The 15,989-nt window shown below is 62.4% G+C and overlaps 4 protein-coding genes across 8 annotated transcripts; 1 reads left to right on the forward strand and 3 right to left on the reverse strand.

Moving 5' to 3' along the window:
- Nucleotides 1–193: 193 nt before the first annotated feature.
- PDE6G (phosphodiesterase 6G) lies at nucleotides 194–3,212 on the reverse strand. Its single transcript, XM_039226331.1, has 4 exons — nucleotides 3,155–3,212; nucleotides 1,599–1,884; nucleotides 1,148–1,188; nucleotides 194–757 (listed from the first exon to the last, which is right to left on the reverse strand). The coding sequence occupies exons 2-4, from the start codon at nucleotides 1,742–1,744 to the stop codon at nucleotides 681–683; spliced, it is 264 nt and encodes an 87-aa protein (XP_039082262.1). The 5' UTR covers nucleotides 1,745–1,884; nucleotides 3,155–3,212; the 3' UTR covers nucleotides 194–680.
- Nucleotides 3,213–5,470: 2,258 nt separating this feature from the next.
- Nucleotides 5,471–6,952, reverse strand: OXLD1 (oxidoreductase like domain containing 1; the record flags this gene model as incomplete). Its single annotated transcript, XM_039226284.1, has 2 exons — nucleotides 5,471–6,068; nucleotides 6,851–6,952. Coding segments are annotated over 2 exons (522 nt in total), but the record flags the coding sequence as incomplete, so codon positions are not given.
- A 53-nt stretch (nucleotides 6,953–7,005) lies between these two features.
- Nucleotides 7,006–13,488, forward strand: CCDC137 (coiled-coil domain containing 137). 2 transcript variants are annotated; one of them, XM_039226326.1, is made up of 6 exons: nucleotides 7,006–7,142; nucleotides 7,469–7,602; nucleotides 8,964–9,186; nucleotides 10,378–10,460; nucleotides 10,593–10,672; nucleotides 10,843–13,488. In XM_039226326.1, the coding sequence occupies exons 1-6, from the start codon at nucleotides 7,012–7,014 to the stop codon at nucleotides 11,062–11,064; spliced, it is 873 nt and encodes a 290-aa protein (XP_039082257.1). In that variant the 5' UTR covers nucleotides 7,006–7,011; the 3' UTR covers nucleotides 11,065–13,488. The 2 variants fall into 2 exon arrangements, with proteins under 2 accessions (XP_039082257.1, XP_039082256.1); XM_039226325.1 differs by lacking the exon at nucleotides 7,006–7,142 and adding an exon at nucleotides 9,891–10,285 and having other exon boundaries at nucleotides 7,542–7,602; nucleotides 8,969–9,186; nucleotides 10,843–10,933.
- A 2-nt stretch (nucleotides 13,489–13,490) lies between these two features.
- ARL16 (ADP ribosylation factor like GTPase 16) lies at nucleotides 13,491–15,821 on the reverse strand. Of its 4 annotated transcripts, none has more exons than XM_039226327.1 (5): nucleotides 15,738–15,821; nucleotides 15,483–15,539; nucleotides 14,883–15,007; nucleotides 14,233–14,348; nucleotides 13,491–14,094 (listed from the first exon to the last, which is right to left on the reverse strand). In XM_039226327.1, the coding sequence occupies exons 1-5, from the start codon at nucleotides 15,796–15,798 to the stop codon at nucleotides 13,923–13,925; spliced, it is 531 nt and encodes a 176-aa protein (XP_039082258.1). In that variant the 5' UTR covers nucleotides 15,799–15,821; the 3' UTR covers nucleotides 13,491–13,922. The 4 variants fall into 4 exon arrangements, with proteins under 4 accessions (XP_039082258.1, XP_039082259.1, XP_039082260.1 ...); XM_039226328.1 differs by having other exon boundaries at nucleotides 14,883–14,996; nucleotides 15,483–15,541; XM_039226329.1 differs by lacking the exon at nucleotides 15,483–15,539 and having other exon boundaries at nucleotides 14,883–14,996; nucleotides 15,758–15,806.
- Nucleotides 15,822–15,989: the final 168 nt, after the last annotated feature.

The raw sequence follows: 15,989 nt of genomic DNA on the forward strand, positions 1-15,989 counted from the left end.
AGCCTGTCTGGCCCCGCGGCGCGTACCCCCAGCAGCCATGGCCCGGCCTCAGCGTCTCGTGGGCTTCCTTCCCCTCAGCCCGGCCAGGCCCCTGCCGCCCCGCACCTGCACCCGTGCGCTCCCACTGGAGACCCCCGCCCTCGGGCCCTGCCCACACCACACTCTCTGGACGAGCGAGTGGAGGCATGCTGACTTTATTTTGCGACAGGGACAGCAAGCACGGGCCGTGGCGGAAATGTCAAGTTTCCTGCTGGTGCGATGGGCTTGGACGGGTGCTGCTCTCTTGCTGATGCCGCTAGGAGCCCCCCGCAACCCAAGGGCACCAGCTGGGAAGGACTGGCGAGGGGGGCTTGTCCTCAACGCCAGACAACAGGACAGGGGCAGGGGTGAGGGACATTTCTCGGAGCCCCCGCCCTAGCTTTCCAGACCTAAAAGAAGGTCTGTGGGCTTGTGGAAGTTAAGCAGGGCCTGACCGGCCCCGAGGTGTCCTGTAGGGAGATGATGGGCTTCTGGTAACTAGCGTCTAGGGGCCCAAGGTTGTCACCTTGCCAGGGTCTCCAAACACAAACTGGACAATCGGGACACCCTCAGGGGGATGGGCTTCCTCACGGGAATCCTGAGCGGGAGCGGGAGTGGGCAGCAGGGGGCCCGGCCCTGGGGCTCCGGGACAGGCTCCGGCGCTAGATGATGCCGTACTGGGCCAGTTCGTGCAGCTCCAGGTGGTTGAAGGCCTCCCATGGGCAGATGACTGTAATGTCTGCGGGAGAAGGGACAGTGGGACCAGGAGGGTCATGGTCCCCAGGGCCACCATCCCCTCGGGGCCCTGTGGTCCTGCCCCACGTGGTGAGCGCAGAAGTCCTGCATGCAAAGCCCTCCCCCTGGGGCAACGCCAGCCCGAGGGTGTCAAGTGGAGACGGTGGGTGCAGCAGGCCCGGAGGAGAGAGGCGACAGCGGGAGCTCCCCGTGGCCCTGTGCCTTTCCGGCCCCTCCGAGTCCACGGTAACCCACCGAATGGGACAGAGAATGAAGGGCAGGCTTGGGCAGGCCCCTAGGTAAGATTCTGCCCGAGGAAGGAGAGGAGGGATGGGGCAGGAGCCCACAGGTGGGGGGCCGGGGGGACCTGGGAAGACCCTGGCGGCCGTCATACCTGTTCCCAGGCCTTCCATTCCAGGGATGTCGTCCCCAAACCTACAGGACAGAGTGGTCAGAGCCAGGGGCCAGGAGGAGAGGAGTGGGGGTGGGGGGTGTTCATGCACTTGACCGTAGCCCCTGTGTTGCCCAGCGTGCCTTGGCTGAGTGTGTGCAGGGACGCACGCTGGTGGGTGGGCTGTGGCTGAGTCCCTGGGTGGCAGTGAGCTTAGTCTCCAGACCCATTTGGCAGTAACAGGTGAAAGGTGATAGGCGCCCCCGAGCCCTCCCGCCCCCCACGCTGAGGGGGACCCTCAGGCTGCTGGGAACCACCCCAGCCCGTTAGGACAATGGGACCGCCCTCAGCCAGGACAGGACGACAGGACAGAACGGCTGAGCACCCCCTCAAAGTGGGGCCCCACCTCCTTCCTGCGCAGCCTGGGGCCAGCCCGTCCCCAGGCCTTGCTCACCCTTGGACGCCTTTCTTGGGGGGCTTGCTCTTGAACTGCCTGGTTTGCCGCTGCTTAAATTTGGGGGGTCCTTTCCTGGGAGTGACAGGCCCCCCAATCACCCTGGTGGCCGACCGAATCTCGGCCTTGGGTGGCTCCAGGTTCATGGCCAGGATGGCGGAGACACCACGGAGACCTCTGGCTTCTAGGCTTCCTCACGCTGAGGGCTGGGGGCACAGCAGGCTGGGGGCGGGGGGCGTCCCAGTCAGCTCCCTTGCAGGTCTCACCCAGAAACACACAGGGAATCCTGAAACATAAGATCCTGAGCATGACCCTGAGGGCAGCCCCCTCTCATCTCTAGGCGGGGCTCCAGCTGGGGTCAGGCAGAGGGAGTGAGAGTCCTGGGTGGCCCTCCGGGTACACCCCCTCGGGTGGGTGGGGACACTCTGTCTCAGAACAGTGTCAATGAGAAAGGGAGGGCAGGGTGCTGGCCAGGCAGGGGCCTGTCTCAGGACAAGCCCAGAGCTCAGCGGTGCAACCCTCCCCCCTGCCCCCTGTGGCTTCCTCCCTCAACTGGTAGAAGTTTCCGCCCCACCCCCACCTCTGCCCACTCACCATGCTTAGGACCTGCTCTGGGCACCAGTGTCACCTGCTGGTGTCCCTGAGCCCACTGCATAGGGTGACCGCCTCTCTGCCCCTCCCCCAGGACCTCTCCCGGGATGCCCTAAGCCCCTCTGACCCTGCTCAAGGGCGACTTGGCTTCCCCTAAGCCTATTAGCACCAGGGGGAGACTCTAATCTCTCGGGGCCACTGGGAGCCTGGAAGCTTCTGGGGCTAAGCACATGACACAGATAGGAGCTCAGGCACCACCCCTTGGGGCCAACCCCTGGTATCGTGGCTGCGGAGCCTGAATCCAGCCTTGAGCCGCTGCCACGGCCTGCTAGAGCGGCAGGGCTGAGACTGAGCCTCAGGGCAGGCCGGACGGCCCCCCCTCCCCGGGAAGGCTGCGTGGTGGGGGTGGGCGCCTGGTACCAGGCAGACCCCACCGTGGACCTTTCCTGCCTAAGATTCAGCCTCTGTGCCGAGAGGACAGGCACGGGGTCCAGGGTGGGCGGCGGCGGCCCTGGTGGCCCTGGCTGCTCAGACCCCGTGATGCCCACTCCTCACAGCCAGACCCTTTCCCCAGGCCCAGGCCACGTGCGGCCTGGACCCGGACCGAACTGCTACCTACAATCAGACGCTGGCCTGGTGGAAGCTGCTGTCCAAGCTCTCCCAGCTGCCCCGGCCCCCGCCCAGCCTGTGGCTGATGCCCACTCAAGGTGGCTGGGAGTGTGCGGCCCAAGATCCCCAGACCACTGCCAGCCTCGGGACTGCCTGCCACCACCGTTCGGTATGGGGGAGCTGAACACGTTTGGCTGCGTAACGTCTCTGAACAGGCCGGCAGGCAGGCCCCCGCAGACCCGGTCCTCAATGCGGTGGTGAAAAGCCCGCCAGCTCACCACCCTCGGGGCAGGTCCCCACCAACCCCCTTGGGTAAGCGGCCACCAAGAAAGGCAACCAGGAAAGTCACTACTCACCACGCGCTCGGCGGGTCTCAGGGGGCCACGGGTGTGCGTGGCCAGGCCTCCCTCAGCAGGCTGCAGGCTGGAAATTTATCCTGCCTCTGGCTAAGCCGATTAGGACTGTTCCCTGACACCACACTGATGAGATTGTCAGGGCCACTCGGAAGGGCGGAGGACTCAGGGAGAGGAGGGAAGGGGCTTGGGTGTGGTCTGGGCCCCAAGGGATGAGCCAGGGATGGGGTCAGGACCAGGGATACGAGGTGCGATTACAAAGAGCTGGGAAGGGGCAGGACTTTCTCCGGAAGCTGGTTGTCTCTGAAGTGAAGACGACACTGGCTGTTGTCCTGGGTCTCTCCCACCGTCCATCCTCTGACTTGTAAAGAACCTGCCTTCACAGTCCCCAAAGTCCTGTGTAGTCTGGGCACTATCCGCCTCTTTGACTTCACCTTTATCCTTCCCTCTTGCTCTCCATGCTCTCACCCCTTCTACCCCAGGATCTTTGTACCTCTGCCCCCTCCGCTGGTGTATTCTGCACCTGTCCCCTAGCTCCCTCTCCAGAGCTCTCCCCTCCTTAGGGCGACCCCTCAGGCTAGACCAGAATGCACATTTCACAGGAAGTCATGGCAGCTGGAACTCTCCTTCACCACGCTTACGTAGTTGTTCATCTGAATAACGCTTGTGTTCACCTCTGCCTTCCACCTGACGGTGGAGTGGGGCAGACATTTCTACGGGACCCCAGTGTCTAGCCCAGAGCCAGACACGTCACAGATGGTGGAGGAGTAGCTGGGAAATGAACGAACGAAGACGAGATCTGCCCTGCACGCGTCCCAGCAAGCCCAGTGGCGGTGCTGCACTGGCCCCCATGACTGCCACGTTCCTCCCTCGTGGAGGAGACGCCTGCCTCGCTGCCACGGGCCATGCCAGGGACTTCTCAACGGGGATGTCTCACGCTGCACAGGCCTTCGTTAGGGCTGTGGAGCCCCGAAGCGAGACCAATTTAGTAGCGTGCGCTCAATGTGTACATACACGCATATGTGAGCACATATACAAAACCTCATAAATCTGAATTTTTAAAATTTTTTAAAAATTTATTTTGAGAGAGAGCAGGGGAGCAGAGAGAGAGAGGGAGAATCCCAAGCAGGCTCTGTACTGTCAGCACCGATGCTGACGTGGGGCTTGATCCCACAGGCCATGAGGTTATAACCTGAGCCAAAACCAAGCATCAGACCCTTAACTGACAGCCACCATGTGCCCCATAAATCTGAGTTGTTGAGAAAAATAAGAAAACCTCTGTCTCTGAGATAAGCCACCCCTTCAGGGAGGCTCAGAGCCCACCAGGCTTTGCTGTGCTGCTGTCTCCGGGGAAAACTGTTCTCTTCCTGGGCTGTTTCTGAATCTGTATGAGAATGCGGTTAAATTAGATGCTCTGAGATATAGCCTAATAAACGTGTCGCCATAAATCAGGTTTCTCTGACAAACCCAAACCCTGTTTTTGGAGGGCACTCAGCTGTTCAGAAAGACAGCCCCAGCCACGGGCATCTTACTGGCCCACACGCCTCGATGTGACACACTAGCTTTCCATTAAAGCCCCCACCTGGGAAGGCCTATCAGCTCAAAGCGCTCATGAAATTCTTGTACAATCTTAGCTTTTTCTTTAAACGAGAAGAGATAAAACAGGCATACATCCCTTTAAGCCCCATCTCGTCCAGGCTACTGGCACCAGCACATGATGTGCTGGGGGAGGGAGAGAAGGCGGGACACTTTCCATGTCGGGGGCGAGCAGGAGGTGGGCATGGGCAGCGAGGGCCCTATGACAAAGTCCCACCTGGGCTGGATGGTCCAGCAGCCGGGTCTGCGGCCAACGACGAGGCCGGTGCCTGGAGGCTGATCGTAGGGCAGAAGCCCTGGCCAATCGCCTTGATCCGTGGCTCAGTGGGCTGGAAGGGCTGCCGGCTCAGGCCCCGTGGGCTAGTGACTGGGTATCTCCCCAAGGATCCCTGCAGGTGGGAGAAAGAGGCCCTTCCCAGGCCGCCTGCGGGCGCTCATGTGCCCCGGGGGCCTGGCCACCCGCAGCTTCGTGGGGGCGGACGGCCCTCCCCTGCTGCAGCACTGAGAGTAGCCAGAGCTGACCTCGGGGCGGGACTTCTGGGGTGCCGGGAAGGGGGCTCCTGGGGTCACTGTCACATGATCATTCAAAGCAGTGGAGCTTCCGTCACCCTCGCGGATTGGTGACAGCTGGAGGCTCTCGATGAACGTTCAACAGCAACCTGTACCATCTTTCTGGGACAACGCGACATAAGTCCTACAGACGACAACACAGATAGATGCCTCCTGGCTCAGCGCCACACAGAACGTATTTATTCTCAGGTGAAGTCAGTAAGTCATCCTCCCTACTCCTGTCTGACACCCGCCTCCTGGAGGGCCACGAATAAAGCTCAGTGTTGCTTCCCGGAGAGGAAGGAGCTGCCGGGCTGGGGCCCGTCTGGATGCGGGTGCTAGGCAAGCGGGCTCAGCGTCCACACCTCGCTCGGAGCCGGATCTCCATCCTGAGGAAGGCCTTGAGGTTCTCGTCTGCCACGTGCTCTTCCAGGGCGGCCAGGGCCCGAGCCCCGCCGTCCTGGTGGCGCTGCAGCAGCGCCTCCGCGTACTCCACCCACACGCAATTGGGGCAGCCACTCATGCAGCAGTTTGTGGGGGGCTCGAGCCCGGGGGGCGGGGGAGATGGGGGTTCCGAGGGGGCCCCGCCAGGCACGGAGGACTTGTGCTGCCCGGCGCCCTCTGCACCGCACTGAGAGCCCACCTCCACGTGGTCCTTCTCCAACTCCCCGTGGCCTCGCCGGGCTTGGACCCAAGCACGGTGCCTGTCAAGGCTGCTGCTGCCTCCAGGAAGCCTTCGGCACCAGCCCCAGCTGGAGAGTCGCCGTGGCCCCTAAAGGAGACAGAGGCTGGTAAGGCCTTGCCTGCCCCCAGCTCCAGGGGAATTTCGGCCTCCCGTCACTCGCGGCTTCACCGCTCGTTTCCCATGAGACCTTAAGACAAGTCACTCCACCTCGAGACTCAGTTTCCTCTCTGTTAGGATAACACACGCCTCCTGAGAAACGCTGGGTTCAGGGGCAGGCGCTGGGTCGCATCACAGCACGTGGTGGCGCGGGGTACGTTGGCACCCCAGCTAAGAAGGCTCTGCTCCTTTGGCAGAATGGGGGCGGGGTGGGCCTGCGAGCTGGGGCCACACAGCAGCTATTCCCTCTCCAACCAGCGTGGCCGCGTCTCGGTCCTTCCCCCATCCTGACTGCGGGCACCGCCCTTCACCCTGTTTGCTCCCCAGCCCCCCGCGTTCTCTGGCCCCAGCCCCGGACACGGGGTCCCCCCCCCACTGTCGCCGGGGCCCTCAGCACCGACCGCGCGGCCCCGACTCTGCTTCACCACCTCTAACTTGTAAGGAGCATCAGCTCCCTGTTCGCTTCCCCAAAGAGCTCGCTCACAGCGGGCGTGCAAGGGGCACCGCGGGCCCAGCGCAGGGCGGCCCTCCCCGCGGCGCCCGGGCCGCAGCCACGGCGCCCCGCAGACCTCGCCCGCCCGAGCGCCCAGCCCCGGCCCCCGGCCCGCGGCTACTTGCCGGACGCCGGGCAGCGGCGGCCACCGCCCGGCCCCCCCCGGCCAGGCTCCGGAGCAGCATCGCCCACCGCCGGACCCCGCGCACGCGCGCCTCACCCCGCCCTCGGCGGCGTGCGGGGGCCCGTTGCGGCCAATCCCGGCCCGCCAGGACGCGGCACCTCCCGGGTGCGCTGAGCGCAGGAAGCGGAAGTGGCGGTCGGGGGCGGGACCGTGCGGAAGGGCGGAAGTGGCTTCTTCCCGGAGCGCCTGGCGTGCAGATGGCGGGCGCCGCGCGCAGAGGGGCTTCCCGGGTCGGGACGGCGGGGCCCGGGGGTCCGGGGCGGCCGGCGGGGAGGCGGCGGCAGCTGCCGGGGAAGCAGCGACCAGCGCCGTGTCCCGCGCCCCGCAGGTGGGTCTCTCCCCGGCCCCGTGCGCCCGTGCCGTGGGCGCGCTGAGGGCCGCCGGGTGAGCGCGGACGTGAAGGTCTCCAGCGTGGAGGCGCTGCCCACCCGCCGAGGTGCCGTGTTTGCTACCCTGGAGGAGGCCAGGGTCGAGGAGCCCTCCTGGGGCTCTGGGAGCGGCCCTCACCCCAGCGTCCTGCGAGAGCCCTGCCTCCTTGCCTGGCACGCACCCCAGGGTGGCCTGCGAAGTTCCCGTCCCACGCCCGGCTTCAGTTTCTCTGTTCTGCTTATGCCGAGCTTAAGCTGCGTCTTACTCTCCTGTTCTCGCTCCCAGCAAAGAAAAAAAGAAAGTAAATTGCAAGCCCAAGAACCAGGACGACCAAGAAATCCCTTTCCGGCTCCGAGAGATTATGAGAAGCCGCCAGGAGATGAAAAATCCCATCAGTAACAAGAAGAGAAAGAAAGAAGGTAACGTGCAGGCCCATGCTGGGTGGCAGCAACAAAGCTTTGTGTGTTTGAATCCACATATGGTGATTCAGGCAGAAGAAGTCTGCCAAGACCCCGTGGTTTGATGAGGCTGCAGGAACGTGTGGGCACCAACCAAAGGCTGGTGTCACCGGGGCCAAGAGGTGGTTGGCAGCAGGTGGTAGTGCGGTTTCAGATGAGGCTCCAGAAAAACCCCATGGGGCTTCTTGTAAGGATTGTGGACTCCCCTCCCCCCCGAAGGAGTGGAGATCCTTCAGCCCCCCTGAAGGAGTGGAGATCCTTCAGACGGAATGGAGGGTTCTGATTTACTTTGAGAAGAAAACACTGTAACAACTGACGGAGTGGACACGACAGGCCAGTGAAGCTCCTGCCAGTGAGAAATGGCGGTTTCTTGGACCGGAGCGCAGAAAGGATGGTGGAGAGAAGTGGACGTTTTCCGGAGGTTAAGGAGAGAATTTCTCAGACCCCCCCTGAGAAACTTACATTTTCAACCCTCACCCAAGGCCAGGCTGGGTGTCCACCTGTCAGCCTCTGCCAGAAATAGCACTCAGGGCATTTAGGGTGGGGGGGGGGGAGTCCAGCATGTTCTGTGTATGGGAATGTTTTCCCAAATGTGAGATTGATTTTTCAGCAGTGCTCTTTTATAATTTCTTTGTAAATCCCCCGGTTATCGGTGGGGGTTATGTGACTGCCAAAGAGAACGTGAAAGAGGCACCGGAGGGGGGGGATTGGAGGAGGCACACTGGCCCCGGTGGCAGATGGCACAGTTTGAACTGTGCTCTATTGAGCTAGCACTTGTTTTTGGTTATTTAAGAGATACACGCTCACGTGCAGGGTACGTCAAGCGGTTCTGAAAGGTATGACGTACAGCATAGCCTGGCTCTGTCTCTGAATCCTGCTGTCACCCTTTAAGAGAAAAGCACTGTTTGTCTTCTCGGATGCCTTCCCAAGAGAGATGCTCTGCACATTCACACGTGCTTACAGTGGAAAAGCTACACGTTCATTCTGTGCATTGCTTACCATCCTGGATGTGTGAGATAAAGTCTTCATGCGAACGTAGGGTGCTTACTCAACCAGCCATGTTTTGAGAGACATTTAGGTTACTTCCTGTTTTGTTTTTCACCCAAGCTGTGGTGGACATGTGGGGAGCGGTGGGCTGTGGGGCCCCGTCCGCACGGGTGCCTGGCTGGGCTTCCTGACTCCTCTTCAGCTACCGTGGTTGGGCCACTCCCACTGGGTCTGCTCTCCCTTCCCCATGGCCTTGGGCAGGGTCACGAGCATGTGCAGCCAGCCTGGCACCATCTCCCTCCTGTCCCTCATGCCACACCCCCCTCTGTCCTCAGCCCAGGTGGCCTTCAGAAAGATGTTGGAGAAGGAAGCAAAGGGAGTAGAGCCAGACATCGCTGTCCCCAAGTTTAAGCAGAGGAAGTGGGAGTCTGACAGGGCCTACATCCAACGTATGGAGCAGGAGACCCAGCACGTGCTCTTCCTCAGCAAGAACCAGGCGGCCCGGCAACCTGAGGTGCAGGTGGCTCCCAAGAAGGAGAAATCGGAGAGGAAGAAAGCGTGAGTGGGGGCGGGGTAGGGGCTGGGGTCCCAGACCGTCTCCTGCAGTAGCCGAACGGGGAGCACAGAGAGAAGTGAAAGGCCAGTCAGTTGGTGAGTGCGTTTCTCTACACCAAATCTCTTAACCTTGGGGGTTCAGGGAGCCCCTGAAGGCCTTTGTCTTTGCCTTTCTCTGGAAAAGCATCAAGAGGGCCCAAGAGCCAGGTGAGGTGAAGGGCCAGCTGTCCCCCCGGCCAGCTGCAGTGGGGAGGTGGAAAAAAGATGAGGCTCGATGCTCCCTCGGGAAGGCTTGCTGGCCACTGGGGCCCATGCCTGCCCCGCCGGGGATCAGTACTATATGTCGGGGTTCCACGCAGCCTCGGGGTCCCCTGCTTCTGGCTGGCAGGTGCTGCGTCCTCTCTGAGAGCCTTTGGCTGTGCCGTACGCACCAGCTCTGCGGCTCCTCTCAGCCCTGGCGCCTTGTCCGTAAAGTAGGGATACCAGCATCTCCAGCGGGGGTTCGGGCGGCATCGGGTGATGGGGGAGCCCGCTGCCAGCTGGGGCTCCCCTGCCCCCCAGCCCTCAAGTCTGGGAAGGAAGCCATGTGCCACCTCCCGGGGCCTGCGGCAGGAGCTGGGGGGTGGTTTCCACAAATAAGAGCTATTTGAACTGTTTCTGCCGTAGCTGCAGCTTTTGAGGTGAGCAGCCCGGGCTTCCCTCTGCAGCTCCCTCGCCAGCTGTGGGCCTGGGGCGGTCTGCGTGCTCTTGGAGCTGGCAGTCAGGTCAGGTGACCGGAAGACCATCCCAGGGAACCTGTCTCGTGCAGCGCCTGGAGCCGCGGAGATGCCCTCAACACGGGGCTGCTCTGCGAGACCCTGGAGATGCGGTTGCACGGCTGATACTCGGGGCCGTTCTGTGCGGCAGAGGGTGGGAGCACCCGAGGTGGGTGCCAGGAGCGCCCCGCCCCATTGTGACAACCCGGACCACCTCCGGACCTCGTCAGACGTGCCGTGGGCGCACCGCTGCCCCCACCAAGAACCGCTGACTTGGAACTCTGGGCGCCTGCCGTTGGGAGCCCTGTCTGGTGTGCGGCTGGGAGACACGGCAGCAGCTCGCTGGGGTCCGCTCTGGGGCACCCCTCCCAGGCAGCGGTGAGCTCTGCAGCGAGATGAGAGTTTGGGAGTCTGAACGGCGTCGTGCTTTCTTCCCCAGGTTCCAGCAACGGCGGCTGGATAAAGTCCGGCAGAGAAGGGAGGAAAAGGCCGCAGAAAGGCTCGAGCAGGAGCTGCTCCGAGGTAGCTGTTCCAGCAGCAACTGTGTCGGCCTCGGGCACCGCAGTCTTCGCGGGGTCAGAGGGTGGGGGTCGTGGCTGGCGGGGGTCAGCGGGTGGAGGCCGAGGCCTCACCTGTGCTCCTCTGCCCCTCCAGACACGGTGCACTTCGGCGAGGTCGCCCTGCAGCCCCCAGAGCTGACCGCCCGGCCCAGGATGAGCACAAGCAGGGGCCAGGTGAGCAGGGGCGGGGGTCGCCCTGCACGTGCCCCAGCGCGGCCTGCTCCTCGGCCTGAGGACGGAGTGCCGCACCCTCACTGGGCATACGGCAGTTGGACCAGCGTGGGCTCTTTGTCCTTTCCCCTCCTTCCCAAACCTGTGCCTCAACTTCCATCTCTGTCCTTTAGCCTGCGAAGAAATCGCTGATGCTGAGGAGGCTTCTGAGCCCTGGTGGTGTGTCCCAGCCTCCGACCACGTCACTGGCCCGACAGCGGATCGTTGGGGAGGAGCGGGAGCGGGCTGTGCGGGCCTACAGGGCGCTCAAGCGGCAGCGGCAGGCAGCTCAGTTACCACGGCCACTGGATTCGCCACGCCCCGCTTCCAGGAAGAAGGCAGAGACGTGTCTGTGATGGCGAGACCGGGGCCTCCACAGTGTGGCCGGGGAGGGCGGGTAGACCGCCTGTGGACAAGGGTCCTTCCCCTGGAACACGCCGGGACTCCCAGGCGCCCACGTACCAGCTCTCGAGTGCAGAACGGGGCTCCAGGTCTTTGCTCTCTCGTTTTTCCTCCCCTGAGATGGCTCTTTCGTGACTGACCATCTGCTGGGCCATCTGCCACAGGACACTGTCCCAAGTCCCCACAGACAGGCCAGCACCTGATTGGGATGTAGCCAGTCGGGCATCCCTGGCGTCATTCCCTTGAACCCGGCGTCGCACACAGCTTTGTTCTGAACACACGGGTCCAGCCTGAGGCCCCCCACGGCCATTTCCGGGAGGGCCCGGCCCGTAATCCTGCCCTTAAGCACCCATTAATCATAGACACTGCAGGCTTGGCCAGCCAAGCTGGTACCTCAGGCTCCGTTGGGCTCAACAGCGCCGCACAGACCAGGTGGGGGCGGGCTCAGTGCCTCGGCCACCTGGCCCCGCTCCTGGCGCCTTGTCCCTGAGGCCACACCCCCATGCCTGGGAGACCGGTGCCACCCCCACACCGAGCTGGTTCCAGGTTTGTTCCTTGTGTCCTCAAGGTCTCTAGGGAGAGAAGAGCAGGTCTGAAGCAGCTTGACGGCAAGCACAGGACCCTGACCCCACGACTTTCTCGTGGCTGAAGAGGCTGCCGAATTCCAGCCAAAGGAGGGAGCCGGCCACAGGACTGGGGGTGCGGGGCGGGAAGACTCCAGGGCTCCCGGAGGTCAGAGGTGGAAGCTTGAAGGGGAGGAGTCCTGCTCTCGTCCCTGCGAGGGCCCCTGGCTCCTCCCTCGGGCTCACCGGCTCAGGAGCCTCTGGCTGGCAGAGCTGGGCCGGGACAGCTTGGAGGTGCCATCCCCGCCTTGGCCAGGGTGGCCCTGCACAGTGGGGAGTGTGCACATGTGGGTCCTTTTTGCCCCTCCCCGAGTTTGTGTCCTTTATGTTTATTTCAAATCCGGAACTTTTGCGTTGAAGCCGTATTTGAGATCAGGCCTGCTACCATCTTAGGAGTGTGTTTGTGGGTGGTGGGGGCCTGTCCCTTGCATGGGGTGAGCAGGGTCCCCCCAGATTGCAGGGGGCAGGCAGGAGCAGGGGTGAACACAGTCCCTGAGAAACACCTGTGTCCCTGGGCTCCTGCCAGGAGCAGGAAGGTGGAAGCAGGTTGTGGTTGGAGGAAATTTGCCTTTCAAAACCGAGTTCCCACGTCAGCTGTCCTCAGGCCTGTCAGGGTCCCCAACTTGCCCAGGCCGGCTTTACCATGAGAGATCGCCAGGCCCAAATCTCAGACCTGGACCCTGAGTCGGAGGCACCCCTCAGAGATGGTGCACACACTGGGGTCACCCCTAGAGACAGAACAAAGTCTCCTGAGTGCACGGAGTTTTCTGAAGGTGGGGGGTGTAAGGAGAGCCCATTCACCCTGCAGGCCACTTGCCCGTGACATCTACCAGGACTCCACCCACGGGCTGGAGACCACCTGTACCTACAGCTGCTCGGCGGGACTCCTGGGTGGTGGTGCCCTTCCCCGAGAGGAGGGCTGCGGGGTTTGTCACTTCCAGGGGGTGGGGAGAGACTCAAGCCCAAGTTGCCCTGCTGTCTGTGCAAGAGCCTTTTTGAAGCACTTCCAACCCCCAAGTGAACACACCAACAGGGGCCGGGGGAAGCCGCATGCAGGCGGAAGCCCTGGGCCTGTGCCCTGCACGTGGGAAGCGAGACAGCAGGTGCCTGGCGTCCCTTTGTGGCCGACCAGCCTCTGCTGCCAGCTGAGATGGAGAAAGGCATTTGGGGAAGACTCACAACTGCGCCCAGGAGTAGAGGGGTCTTAGCCAACTGCAGCGGGCCGGACAGCAGCCCTAAAGCGAGGGCTCCCCACGACCCGGGGAACACACAAACGTGACCTTATTTCAGAAAAGGGTCTTTGCGCACGTAACGACGGATCTCAAGAGGAGGTCATCTGGATTTGGGGTGGGTCCTAAATCTAGTGACAGGTGTCCCCATAAGGAGCAACGGCCACGTGAAGACAGGCAGGCGTTCGAGTTCTGTGAGTGATGAGCCAAGTTACAGCAAGAGTTCCCAGGAGCTGCTAGAAGCCAGAAGGGAAGCAAAGAATGCCTCCCTCAGAGCCCCTGGCCCTGCTGACTGATTCCAGCTCTGGCCTCCAGAGCGGTCAGCGTAAGGTGTCTTCAGCCACAGGTCTGTGGTGACTTTGTGGCGGGGGCTCTAGGACGTGAACACCCCCGTCAGGTGTCCCCCACGAGCCCCCTCAACTGAGCACAGTGCCCCCCCACCCCCCCATGCTCGCCAGCCCACGGGAGTCCTATGCACCCCTCAGTGTGACCAACGTTTACCAAACGAATAAAAACACTTCTCATTCTGACTCCAGACTTGGTTCTTCCTAAGACAACGGCCTCATACAGTGGAGGCCGTGTCGCCGGCACATCAGAAACTCAACGGGTACAGTTTGTACCACAGCCCACAGAGCGAGTCTGTGGTCCCAGGCAGTCTGGACAGCTTCAGGAAAGTAGAGCCGCTTTCCTGATGGGTGGGGCACGCACCCCAGTGGCACAGTCCCAGGATGGCGGCAGGACACTCGGCCACCCCGCAGGCCGGTCGTCTTCTCCCAGCCCTGGAGACAGTCTCGTCGTTCAGAGGCCAGTTTACCCCTCACTGCGACTCAGGACAGGAGCGCATCTCCTAGGCTCACATTGGGCCATCCTGTCCGTAATGAGAACAGAGGGCTGGAGGCCAAGCGCTGCCACTCTCTGCCTCCTGCCCCGAGCTGCTGGCCACGGCTCTCCTCCTGGTAGTCATCTGTCCGCTCTGTGGGTGTCCCGGAGCCAGCGCAGCACCTCTGATAAGCCAGTGCCCTTCTGGGCACTGATTTCTGCTATGGTGATGTTCTGCTTGGCACAGGCAATGATGTCTGGGAGCCTGATCAGGGACTTCATCTCCTCTACGGTCATGTAACAGGGCAGGTCACTAGGGCAGAAGGCGCGCCCTGTCAAGGTGGGCTGCCCACCAGCCCACCCCAACCCCCACGGTACCCCTGCCCCCAAGCCATGAGCCACCCTCCCGGGACTCCCGGCCGTGCACTCCTCCGGGAGGACAGGACCGTACATCTTATTGAAGAGGATCAAGACCGATGCTTCCGCGAGTTGTTCTGCTGAAAGGAGACCCAGAAGTTGCACGCAGGATGCAGACAGCTGAGTGGGGTTAGCAGCGTCCATCATGAACTGGGGAGGAAGAAAACGGAAACAGGGCCACCCCGTGAAGGAGACAGTCTTCCCCAAATCCTCTCCCTGGGGCAGCAAGACCTGGCTCAGGGAGAGCAAAATGACTTTCAAACAAAGGATTTGGGGGACAGCGGAAGTAGAGGAAACGACTTGCGTGAGAGGGACCTGATGTCACTTGTTTTCATCTATGGAGATCCCTCTAGTCACGTGGCCATCAGTTCTCCCAGGAAGGGTCCTGGGATTTGGGGCACAGGCCTTGCTGAGATCGGGATTCAAACACAAACATAAAAACACACCCAGAGGAACGAGGCAGAGAATAAACGCTCCTCTCAGCAAACCTCGCGAGAGCTTTTATGTCAGCCCTGACACAGATGCACTCAGGGCTCAAGCTGGATTCCGAAAAGGAAGCAACTCGAAGCTGGGTCACGTTTCCTTGACTTCGCCTAATTGCTCAGGAACCCCAACTCCAGCCGGTGCAGCATGAGGCCCAGCACCAGACAACACTTAAGAGAGGCGCAAAGGATTACAACCTACCAGGAGAGAATGGCAGTTTCCAAAGTAGCTGGACCAGATGGGGCCCATGCACCCTCCCAGCTCCCGGATGGTAACCTTTCTCTGGAGGACGATGTCAGTGAGGTTGGTGCCCACCTGTGGGAAAACTCGAGATGCACAAAGGACACAAGCGCCTTCCCACTGGGAACTCCTGGCTGGCAGCTCTCTATATTGTGATCTACCTCCAAAACGCCACTTGTCAAGGGCTCAGTCCCTAAAGCACAACCCAACGCAAGGAATACTAAATTGGTTTCGAGGGTCCACTGCCCTAACCCTCAGAGCTGGCTGTGGCCGCAGCACCCACACCCATCAGGGGGATTCGCCCTCTGCGGCGACCAGAGAAAGCCCTCTCAAGAGTGGGGCGGGGCGGGCGGCTGGGGGGGGGGGTGCTGTCACTCACCCACCTCCCCTGCAGCTGGGTCCCAGTATGCAGTCTCCTTCCCAGGACACCCCTCACCTCCCGAGGGTTGGATTCGACACAGGGACCGGCCGGACTCCAGCAGCCGCTTAGAACAGCCCACAGCACTTTGCAAACCGCGAAGGGTACCCGCTTGTCCTAACCCCGAGACGGCGGGTGCCTACCGTGGGCCGCGTCGGGGGAGCATCGCCCAGGTCGCCCTTCCCATCCCCGGAGCTCAGCTGTGCGCGCGGTCAAGGATCCCAAGAGCCAGACGCGGAAGGACGGCGGCTGCCGGACCCCGCCCGGGAAACACCCCCCATCCCCGGCGGCCCCGACCCCGACCCCGGCGCTCCCAGCCCCTCCCAGGGCGCACCCCCGGCCCCCGCACTAGGCCCCCGACGCCCCCCCTCAGTCCCCCGCCCGGCGCGGAAGGATAGTCTGCAGCCTTTTCACCAACAGCGTTTTCCCGACACCCGTGGCCCCCAGGAGAAGACACATCGCGCTCCCGGGCTCCACCTGGCACCCGTAACTCGGCAAGTCCCGCCCTCCACCCCGCTTTCATTGGATAGGTCTCACGCCCAAGCTCTTCATTGGTTCGCGGCGCTCAGCCTGGACCCGCCCAATCGGCGCAGCCTCTGGGGAGAGCCAAAAAGCCCGCCTCCTCGCGGCCCGCGGCCCGGCCCGGCGAC

This window comes from Hyaena hyaena, unplaced genomic scaffold (genome assembly GCF_003009895.1).
Source record: "Hyaena hyaena isolate Hyena2069 unplaced genomic scaffold, ASM300989v1 scaffold_21, whole genome shotgun sequence".
Taxonomy (NCBI): domain Eukaryota; kingdom Metazoa; phylum Chordata; class Mammalia; order Carnivora; family Hyaenidae; genus Hyaena; species Hyaena hyaena.

What these genes read in the sequence shown, in the direction of transcription:
- ARL16 (XM_039226327.1), bottom strand. Translation starts at nt 15,798, where the DNA reads ATGTGTCTTCTCCTGGGGGCCACGGGTGTCGGGAAAACGCTGTTGGTG. An exon ending in GAAACTGCCATTCTCTCCTG is followed by an intron (nt 14,349 to 14,882) that starts GTAGGTTGTAAT and finishes CTTCCTCCCCAG; the next exon opens with TTCATGATGGACGCTGCTAA. An exon ending in TTGATCCTCTTCAATAAGAT is followed by an intron (nt 14,095 to 14,232) that starts GTACGGTCCTGT and finishes CTTCTGCCCTAG; the next exon opens with TGACCTGCCCTGTTACATGA.
- PDE6G (XM_039226331.1), bottom strand. Translation starts at nt 1,744, where the DNA reads ATGAACCTGGAGCCACCCAAGGCCGAGATTCGGTCGGCCACCAGGGTG. An exon ending in CCCAAGAAAGGCGTCCAAGG is followed by an intron (nt 1,189 to 1,598) that starts GTGAGCAAGGCC and finishes TCTGTCCTGTAG; the next exon opens with GTTTGGGGACGACATCCCTG. An exon ending in AATGGAAGGCCTGGGAACAG is followed by an intron (nt 758 to 1,147) that starts GTATGACGGCCG and finishes CTTCTCCCGCAG; the next exon opens with ACATTACAGTCATCTGCCCA.
- CCDC137 (XM_039226326.1), top strand. Translation starts at nt 7,012, where the DNA reads ATGGCGGGCGCCGCGCGCAGAGGGGCTTCCCGGGTCGGGACGGCGGGG. An exon ending in AAATCGGAGAGGAAGAAAGC is followed by an intron (nt 9,187 to 10,377) that starts GTGAGTGGGGGC and finishes TTTCTTCCCCAG; the next exon opens with GTTCCAGCAACGGCGGCTGG. An exon ending in CGAGCAGGAGCTGCTCCGAG is followed by an intron (nt 10,461 to 10,592) that starts GTAGCTGTTCCA and finishes CTGCCCCTCCAG; the next exon opens with ACACGGTGCACTTCGGCGAG.